General features: G+C 50.2%; 2 protein-coding genes across 7 annotated transcripts in view; one reads left to right on the plus strand and one right to left on the minus strand.

The window, feature by feature from the left end:
• The window catches only part of mcf2l2 (MCF.2 cell line derived transforming sequence-like 2), a 91,332-nt gene that overhangs the window by 32,310 nt on the left and 49,022 nt on the right, over positions 1-10,000 (minus strand). The window lies entirely within an intron of this gene.
• On the plus strand, positions 468-9,170 carry LOC133126865 (lactosylceramide 1,3-N-acetyl-beta-D-glucosaminyltransferase A-like). 4 transcript variants are annotated; one of them, XM_061239309.1, is made up of 2 exons: positions 468-669; positions 5,356-9,170. In XM_061239309.1, exon 2 carries the CDS (start codon positions 5,625-5,627, stop codon positions 6,765-6,767), a length of 1,143 nt encoding a protein of 380 aa, XP_061095293.1. In that variant the 5' UTR covers positions 468-669; positions 5,356-5,624; the 3' UTR covers positions 6,768-9,170. The 4 variants fall into 4 exon arrangements, with proteins under 4 accessions (XP_061095293.1, XP_061095297.1, XP_061095294.1 ...); XM_061239313.1 differs by lacking the exon at positions 468-669 and adding an exon at positions 728-1,378; XM_061239310.1 differs by lacking the exon at positions 468-669 and adding an exon at positions 2,184-3,236.

Here is a 10,000-nt window from a genome sequence, read left to right on the forward strand (position 1 = left end):
ACATATTTCAATGAAAGCTTCCTAATTTTCTGAGTAACCCAATAAACAGGGACTGAATAACCTGCCCTGTTCCCCAGGCCAGTGCTGCTTGTGTGACTCAGATGACACAGATTTCAGCGCCAGAAATCTCTCTTCCTCTCTCAGCTCCTGACACACAGTCTAGCACAATTACAACTATAAAATGATAAACTTTGATGAGAGCAAGTCTTACTCCGGAAAAAAGTACGATTCACAGTGTTTTATTCTGATTAAGTGTAAACTGGTGTGAACTCGGTTCAGAGTGAAACGGAAGCCCAGTGTTTTTACAGCAGAGAAAGAGAGAAAGAGAAAGACAGAGAGAGAGAGAGAGAGAGAGAGAGAGAGAGAGAGAGAGAGAGAGAGAGAGAGCGAGCTGAAACTGGAACCATAGAGCATTTCCCTCCTCTATTTCCTCTTCTCTCTCCCTCCCTCCCTCTCTCTCTCTCGCTAAACCAGCGCGGCTCTCAGGAGGCGGACAGTCACACGCTGTCGCCAGCCGGAGCAGGAACTCCTCCACTCCCATCCGTCCCCCTCAGGAAACCGGCACCTTTCCCACAGGATCCAGGAACGCCGACATTCCCTGGCAGGAAGACGCAGACGGCTGCTGTATTCCTACACACGCGCGCGCGGATAAAACTTTTCCTTGCAACGGTGAGTGAACTGAACAAAGTTTTTTTTTTTTTTTTTTTTCTTCTATCACTTCTTCAGGCTGCCGGTCTATTTATAAAAGCGGTGATTCAGGGGGCGCCTGCCCTCAGGAGGAGAGAAGAGCAGGGTAGAGATCTCTGCCTTCCCTCCCTCGTCTCTGCGTGGTTCCTAGGAGCTCCCTGCGGCGTTTCAGACACCCGCAGCCCCCACACAGAACGGGCCGCTCAGACCTCCCCTCCAGGGGATACTCAGCCCAAAACAGGCGACACCCTTCACTGGAATTCAACCTCTTTATAGCCCATCTCAAACGCATTCTGAGGCCACTTAGCGCTGCGCGTTTCCCCAGCGAAGAGAGAGGCTGCTGAGGGGCGTATGTGAGTGTTCAGGCTGTGCTGTGGGACTGTACACCGCGCGTTTGGACCGGTATCTGCGCGTTAAGCGCTCCGGTGTGGCCGGCGCTGAGCGCGCGGCTCCGCGAGTATCTCCCGATCTCAACGTCTATAACGTTCGGCTCCTCCCACACGTTCATTCTGGATAAACTTCGCCCTGTACCCCTCACCGCCTAAATTCCAGAGACCGCATTAATTCCACATTTCCGATCCAGCGAGGATGACCAAGAATTTCCAGTGTGTGGAGCATCAGTCTTATTCACGGGCGGAATGCTCTCCGTCTCGCTCTCTTACAAACTTGCAAAATAAGAAACTAAACGAGGGTAAGACGATTCTCTCAGTGAGAAGCCTGGAGAAAATGTGCTGAAAAAAACTTTTTTTGTTGTTGCTTCAATGTCTTAAAACATTTTGCTTCAGGGTCTTAAAATGTAGCTGTAAAAAGCAGGAGAGCTTTTTAACAGCTCGTTGGTGACTTTATTTCCTTGTTAAACAGACTCCCATTTTGTAAATGTTTGCAGACTCGTGGAGTTCTTTAAGACCTCCTCTCTGTTGTGAACACCGATCCAGGAAAAAACATCTTTTTAGAATCCTCTTTTTAACGTAGTTACCATGACAACATATTCACAGGAGACACGGGAATTATTGGGAATTAGTTTGGGCCTCTATGGTGACGTGCCTTTGGTTTGTGAGAAATCTAAACAGACTGATGTTAAAAATATATTTTAGACCATGAGCCAACAACCTCTGATGCAAATCTTTCCATTGGAAAAACAGTTCCCTGCCAACACACACGCTCAGGCTCACAAACTATAAACAGCCGTCCATTCACGCAGCGATGAACGCAAGCTAACGCGGATGCCTCATGAAAATGAACATGTCAGATTTTCCCCTGGGATACTCCCGTGAAGCTGGCCGTAAATAAGAGTTCGGCGCACGTCTCCACTGAAGCACGGACCTCGGCAGGTGGTCTGATACGGGTGTTTTTTGTTTTTAAATAGCAGACATTGTTTAAATGCACAGATGCATTTGGGGGCGGGGGGGGGGGGGGGGGTATTGGGTGTGTCTGTGGGGGGTGAAGGGGGTGAAGGGGGGGGTTGGGGTATGTGTGTGTGTGCATGCGTGGGGGGTTCCCAGGGTGACTAATCCCATCAGTATTGAATTGACACAAGCCTTTTTAGACAGACGGGCCTGCCGTCCCATTGTTGTAAACGGTCTCTCTGCGTAAACTTGCTGCTGTAATGCTATTTTTTTGTTGTTGTGAAGAGCTTTGTACATCCCTCAGCGATTCCGCTTAAAGCCCGTCATTATGGGACGTAGCGCTGCGTTAGCTTTTATATTCACGCGCTAAATGTCCACACCTTCCACCGCTAAGATCTAGCCAAGATCATTCTAGCTTGAGCCTCCTCTTTCTGGACAAAGAGCAACAACAAAAAAAGCGCATCAGGTGTTCGCTATTGCGTTGACATAAAGAACAGATCGTGTTCACCATCTGCTACAAAAACCGCGGCAAGACCGCGGCTGTTTCTGTTGAGTTTATCTCGTTTTTAAACAAATGAGTGCGCTTCATGTAGCTTGCCCGATGGACGGACTGGAGCCGGCACACAGCGATAGAGCGCAGACAGACAAGAGGGGTTGAATACAGAGATACAACGGAACAGATCCATTAGCCACAATAGATTCTTTTCAATGAATGAATGAGACATAACCCGTGTTTATGCCGTAAAAGAAACACAAAAGTTAGTTTTACCATTATTTTCATAATGAACTCCTGGTGTTCAGCCAAAACCCTGGACTACAATAATAACTTGACAATAAAGAGAATATTATGAAATGACCTTGAGCTACAGCTCACAGTAATCAGTACCGACGCGGTCGTCATTTACCAGATTCACTAAAATGACAACGAACTTTCTGAATCGCACGTCACAGAATTCAGTCTTCATTGGCAACCGCTCTTGGAAGGACACGCCGTTGGCATGACGCACCGTAGTTTATCACGCATCATGCGCTTACGCGTTTATCACAACTACTACTGATACAGGCCTCTGTCGAAACGTAAGGGAGTAACACGCTGTAACATGCAATGTGGGAGTTCAAGATAAATGTCCTGTCATTTCGCAGGACTTTTAGGGGAAATACTTTTGCCGCGTACTCCAGCACATTAGATTTGGAAATAAAACCGTGAGTATGAGGTTAAAGTGCAAGTTCGTCACCTTTAATTTGAGGGCATTTACATTCATATCAGGATATGCATTTCGGAATTACGTCCCTTGTTATACAAAGTACCCCCACTTTAGGGGGCCAAAAGTAATTGGACAGTTTGGCTCTCAACTGTTTCGGATCAGTCAGGCGTATTCAATCGCTTCCTTAGTGCAGGTATAAGAAAACCTTCAGTATCTAGACTTGATTCTAGGCTTTAGATTGCCTGTTCCAGCTGCATCGGGACTGCACGGTAAGTAGGACAGTGTGAGTCTGTGAGGAGTTGTCAGGCCTCGAGGACTGCTGTGTCTGTGAAGAGTGGCACAAGTTCACCGGTGGCTGCTTTGGCACAGGAAGTCAGTGGGAGGAAGCAGGAAACTGAAAGCAGGCAGTCAGTGTCTTTATTCTCCTGACTGCACCATGAGATCAGAGTATTTTGTAACATCACCCAATACTACCTAAAACATTTTTTATAAACGATTTCATCGACTTGATGTGGGTTAGGAAAAGCCTATGCCAAGCCTTCTGTGTTTCAAGGTGGATGTATACAGGAGTGTGCAGTGATGTTAATACACCACGCGTTTGTCTAAAAGGGGTGCTAATATATTACTTATGAAATTTTTTTTGGTGAAAATGTATTGAACAAGACTACTGTAGGCAATGAGAACAAAAAAAATAATTTCAACAATTGCATTGGGGTAAAAGTATGGCTAATAAACAGAAACACTGAAAACATCTTTTTTTTTCGAAAAATTGAAAGGTGTCACAATTTTTTTTTAACTTTTGCATAGCATGAATGCACGTCTGAATGATTGTTCATGCTAAACAATTTGTTTAAATTGGTCTGAAGCAACATTATTCTGCAAAATTACTTCTGATGGTCAGTTGTTCCAGTATTTCAACTTGAGCAGTGTCACAGTGTTAAACACGATGGCACGACAGAAGGAGCTCTCTGAGATTGCTCGTAGCCGCATTGTAGCCTTACATGATGCCGGTTGGTCACTTAGAAAAATTTCTGAAGATGCTAACTGCAATCATGGCACTATAAGAAACACCATCAAGCGTTTCAAAGACACCGGTTTGCTGAAAACTAGTGGCAATAGAGGTGCAAAACGGAATTTAAGTGCCTCTGATGTGCGTTATGTGTGTGTGTATATATATATATATATATATATATATATATATATATATATATGTCTGTGTGTCTGACAAGTAAAAAAAATAATTAAAAAAAATAAAAAAAGAAAGACAAAAAAAAAAAAGGCGCTTCACAGCAGGACAACTGCCTGAACACTGTGCCTGAAAGATTAAATTCTGTAATGAAAGCAAAGGGTGGCCACACTAGATACTGACTTTTTTTTCTCTCCAAAAGAGACTTATTTTTGTCACAATATATTATCTGTTTACTTATTTTCATCTACATGAACCACTATTACATGAAATAAATACTTGGTTGTAATCTTATAATAGCCGCTAAAGAGAACTACGCTTAACTTCAAACGCAACACAGAATGGAGAGCACAAGATGAAAAGGGCTGTTGTGAGTTTTGTGCTGGTGTAGTGTGCAGCACTGCAGGATGTCCGTTAGAGTAAATAAGGCGTTCAGCGGCACACCTGCAGCGTTCCTGAGAATCGCATCTCCATGCAGAGCTCTGCTCATCCACCCGCGCTCTGCTCTGCTCCGCTCGACAGCGGCGACCGCAAGCCGTGGTTAGAAACACGCGTGTAAAACTAGCTGTTGCTCCAAAGCCCGCCAGGTTCATGTGTGTGGCGCTTTGCTTCGCGAAAGGGCTTTCGGCACACCTCTCCCCAGTTATGGACGTGCACTTTATTGTACGTCGCTCCGTATAATGTAACGTAATGTAATGTAATGACATAAACATTGAGGCACAAAACTCACGGCGGTTACCAACAGCACATAACAGGACAGATTGAACAATTGGTATCCATGGCAACCTACAGCACGACTTCCACCAGTAGCATTCGCAACTCAGCACACCGGAGTTTCCGGTTATGTTCAACCGCCGGCGACCTCCGACAATCTGAATTCTTTCTGTTTTGTTCTTAACATTGAAGGTGCCCTTTCTTTGTTCCTCTGCAGGGGGAGGGACACGGCGTGGGCGTGAAGACGGCATGAGGCCAGCCCCGTACTACCCAGCATTCCCTGCTCCCTAACCGCGCGGACCGAAGAGGCAGACGAGGAGAGACACGGCGCCTCGCGGGAGGGTCCCGTCCCACCTTTCCCCCCGGGATTAATACCATGGACCAGCTGGATCGCTGTGACAACCGCACTCGATCGCAGGCCTCCTATTGGTCCTGACAGAGCGACCGGAGGCGTTTTTTTTTGGAGGGGGGCGGGACGTTTGCAGGATGTTCATGAACTTCCGCAGGATCAGAAAATGTCAGTGCGTGCAGCTGCTGACCACCTGCTTCGCCCTGTCGGTGCTGATGGTGAGCTGGGAGCAGGTGGACCACCACGTGGTGAGCCACATGCGCTCGTACTCCTACCGCTACCTGGTGAACCGCTACGGCTTCCTGAACGGCAGCTTCGCCGTTAGCCGCGGCGCGGCGCTGGCGCTCAACAACCACTCGTACCTGCTGGACCACGCGGACGCCTGCGCGGGCGGCGACGTGCTGCTGCTGCTCTTCGTCAAGTCGTCCCCGGAGAACCTGGAGAGGCGGCGGGCCATCCGCTCCACCTGGGGCAACGCCACGTACGCGCGGCAGCGGCTGGGCGCCGGCGTGCGCGTGCTGTTCGCCCTGGGCCTGCACCCCGACGCAGGCCGCCGCGCGGCCGTGCAGAGGGGGCTGCTCGCGGAGGACCGGCGCCACGGGGACCTGGTGCAGCAGGACTTCGTCGACTCGTTCCACAACCTCACGCGGAAGCTGCTGCTGCAGGTCCGCTGGGCGCACACGCGCTGCGGCCACGCCCGCTTCTTCATGACCGCCGACGACGACGTCTTCGTGCACATGCCCAACCTGGTGCGCTACCTGGAGGGCGTGGCGCGCGCGGGCAAGGCGCGCGACTTCTGGGTGGGCCGGGTCCACCGGGGGGCGCCGCCCATCCGCCGCAAGGACAGCAAGTACTACATGTCCCACGAGATGTACCCCTGGACCTCGTACCCCGACTACACGGCGGGGGCCGGCTACGTGGTGTCGGGCGACGTGGTGGGGAAGCTCTACCGGGCGTCTGCCACGCTCAACTCCACGCTCTACATCGACGACGTCTTCATGGGCATCTGCGCGACGGTGGCGGGCGTTTCTCCGCAGGAGCACGTCTACTTCTCCGGGGAGGGCAAGGCGCCCTACCACCCCTGCATCTACGGCGCGATGATGACGTCGCACGGACACGTGACCGACATACACCGCCTGTGGAGGGAGGCGACCGACCCCGCCGTCACGCGAACCTGCTCGGGGCTGCTGGGAAGGCTCTACTGCACCGCCGTGAAGACAGTGCTGCTCTGCAAACCCTACAACTTCAACACCTACCCCTGCAAGGCAGCCTATTCATAGCGAGGGCTAACACCTACCCCTGTAAGGCAGCCATTTTGTAGAGCGGGAGGCTAACACCTACCCCTGCAAGGCAGCCTATTCATAGCGAGGGCTAACACCTACCCCTGCAAGGCAGCCATTTTGTAGAGCGGGAGGCTAACACCTACCCCTGCAAGGCAGCCTATTCATAGCGAGGGCTAACACCTACCCCTGCAAGGCAGCCATTTTGTAGAGCGGGAGGCTAACACCTACCCCTGCAAGGCAGCCTATTCATAGCGAGGGCTAACACCTACCCCTGTAAGGCAGCCATTTTGTAGAGCGGGAGGCTAACACCTACCCCTGCAAGGCAGCCTATTCATAGCGAGGGCTAACACCTACCCCTGTAAGGCAGCCATTTTGTAGAGCGGGAGGCTAACACCTACCCCTGCAAGGCAGCCTATTCATAGCGAGGGCCAACACCTACCCCTGCAAGGCAGCCATTTTGTAGAGAGGGAGGCACACACCTACCCCTGCAAGGCAGCCTATTCATAGCGAGGGCTAACACCTACCCCTGCAAGGCAGCCATTTTGTAGAGAGGGAGGCACACACCTACCCCTGCAAGGCAGCCTATTCATAGCGAGGGCTAACACCTACCCCTGCAAGGCAGCCATTTTGTAGAGAGGGAGGCACACACCTACCCCTGCAAGGCAGCCTATTCATAGCGAGGGCTAACACCTACCCCTGCAAGGCAGCCATTTTGTAGAGAGGGAGGCTAACACCTACCCCTGCAAGGCAGCCTATTCATAGCGAGGGCTAACACCTACCCCTGCAAGGCAGCCATTTTGTAGAGAGGGAGGCTAACACCTACCCCTGCAAGGCAGCCTATTCATAGCGAGGGCTAACACCTACCCCTGCAAGGCAGCCATTTTGTAGAGAGGGAGGCTAACACCTACCCCTGCAAGGCAGCCTATTCATAGCGAGGGCTAACACCTACCCCTGCAAGGCAGCCATTTTGTAGACAGGGAGGCTAACACCTACCCCTGCAAGGCAGCCTATTCATAGCGAGGGCTAACACCTACCCCTGCAAGGCAGCCATTTTGTAGAGAGGGAGGCTAACACCTACACCTGCAAGGCAGCCTATTCATAGCGAGGGCTAACACGTACCCCTGCAAGGCAGCCATTTTGTACAGAGGGAGGAGCATACCTAGCCCTGCAAGACGGCCATTTCATAGCCAGAGCTGCTGGTAAAGGTATCCTGGGGACAGCATTCTTCTCAAATCAAAGACTGCGGTCATGTTTTTTAAGTGTCTGTTTACACAACATGCCCCCGTCTGGAATGCGCACGCAGTGGAAATGTGGCACGGTCGCACAGACCCTGCAGAGAGCCGGTTTCACTCTGACGGCCTGAAGTTTGGGGGGAGGACACGTGGAGGGGAAATGTCTGTTCCGATACAAGGCCGAACAGTCCAGACCACTCACAGAGACGTTCGTATCATAACCGAGTCCCCCCCCACCCCCTTTCCTGTTCAATGAAACTGAACAGAACGGAGCGATATGTCCCCTGCTTCAATCCCTCTTCTCTCCTGTGTTTTTGGGATATTGTACAGCCAAATACCGCGGTGGGGCATTTCTCCCATGAGCCTGCAGTCATTTCCTGCCACTGCCATTTCCCCAAAACGCACTGCTCACCGCATCCTGTTCATTAAACATTCCCATATGGACACTTCCCAAAATCGGCCCCCATCGGGATCGGTGCAGGCAGCAGGGCTCAGTGGAATTTCCCCAGAACCCACGTCTGCCCCGGACCGTAAAACGCCGGGATCACGCGCTGGTTTAACGCCGGGATCACGTGCAGGTTCGTAACAAGGCTGGGCTGCTTCGATGGTATGTATGGGAGCGGATGACTGGTTTCACGCAGCGTTGAGTAATCACAGAAATGAGACTCAGCGTTCTGACTCGACTGCCTTGATAAACCAGGTCTCTCGGCCAAACGGGCGAGCCCTCGGGGAGAATCAGCGCTCCACTGCGCTCCTTGCAGGCGCCTCGGAGAAGACCAATTACAACTGACCAGTGACAAGGCAATAAAGTCAATAACACAACTGGACTTCACCTCTGTGTGCCAGCATGGGAAATGTGGTCGTCTCACATACACACTCTCTCTCAGAGGAGGTCAATCTTTCCCAATATGGTAACAGATGAGCAGATTTACGGTGGATAATAATTTCCATGCGTGTTGCCATGCCTGGTTCTGGGAAATAAGCCCAAAAACACACACACACACACACACTCTCAGACTCGCACACACGCACGCACACACGCACACGCACACACACGCACACCATTCTCTACAGGCACAAGTGCTGGGAGTTTATCCAAAGTTCATTCTCTTAAAAACTATCGTTAAGAACATTTAAGACCAATGTGAAATAAATGTTTATAACACAATTGTGAGTTTCTCTCTAACCCGGTGATTTTACAGTGACAGAACACTGTTGTACAGGTTTGTCATATTACATTTATATTGGCAGATTAAATGAACTCATGGCCCATATGCGGGCCAGTAAATTTGCCTTGAGTCACGATTGTTTGACGATTGTTTGACCAGTAAAACTAGAACAGAAAATGTCCTGAAGTCTCAGGAGCAGTGAGCAAACCAATTATCTATCAAAAGAAAAAAAGGAAAAAAACTGGTTTGACCGTCAACCCAATAACCGTCATTCCATCACCAAGACAGCCGCACAACCTCATGCAGACCCAAGACATTGCAAACTCTGCTCATGTGATTGGACACACGTCACCACTGCATTCCGCTCATATTTTTGACAGTGTTTCTGGTGCTAATTTTAAAAAAAAACCGGCACTGTGAAAAGTTGAAGTAGGTTCTGGAAACGGGAAGGCTCCTACGTGCCGCTTCCTGGAGAACCTGACTCACCGGGTGCCTAAGACAATGGCGGTAACAGAGGTCTGTAAAACAGTGGCGGTAACATTCTGTGTGTGTTTGTGTGTATCTGGTGTGTGTATGTATGAGAGAGAGTGTGTGTGTGTGTGTGTGTGTGTGTGTGTGTGTGTGTGTGGGTTTCTGCAACTGTGACGAAAATACAGAGATTAAACAACAAGAATCTGGAGTGAAGCCCTTTCTTGGCTGCGTCCACATTAGAACATTACAGAGGGCTGGCCCAAACTCTCTTCAAACTCTTTCTGCTGTGCTTGCTATGCTCTATGCATTCTGAGTGAAACATGCTGTAGTAACCAAACACCGGTTGGCAGTGTGTGTG

The sequence above is a fragment of the Conger conger genome, chromosome 4, assembly GCF_963514075.1.
Source record: "Conger conger chromosome 4, fConCon1.1, whole genome shotgun sequence".
Taxonomy (NCBI): domain Eukaryota; kingdom Metazoa; phylum Chordata; class Actinopteri; order Anguilliformes; family Congridae; genus Conger; species Conger conger.

Coding starts and splice junctions, on each gene's coding strand:
- LOC133126865 (XM_061239309.1), top strand. CDS start 5,625: ATGTTCATGAACTTCCGCAGGATCAGAAAATGTCAGTGCGTGCAGCTG.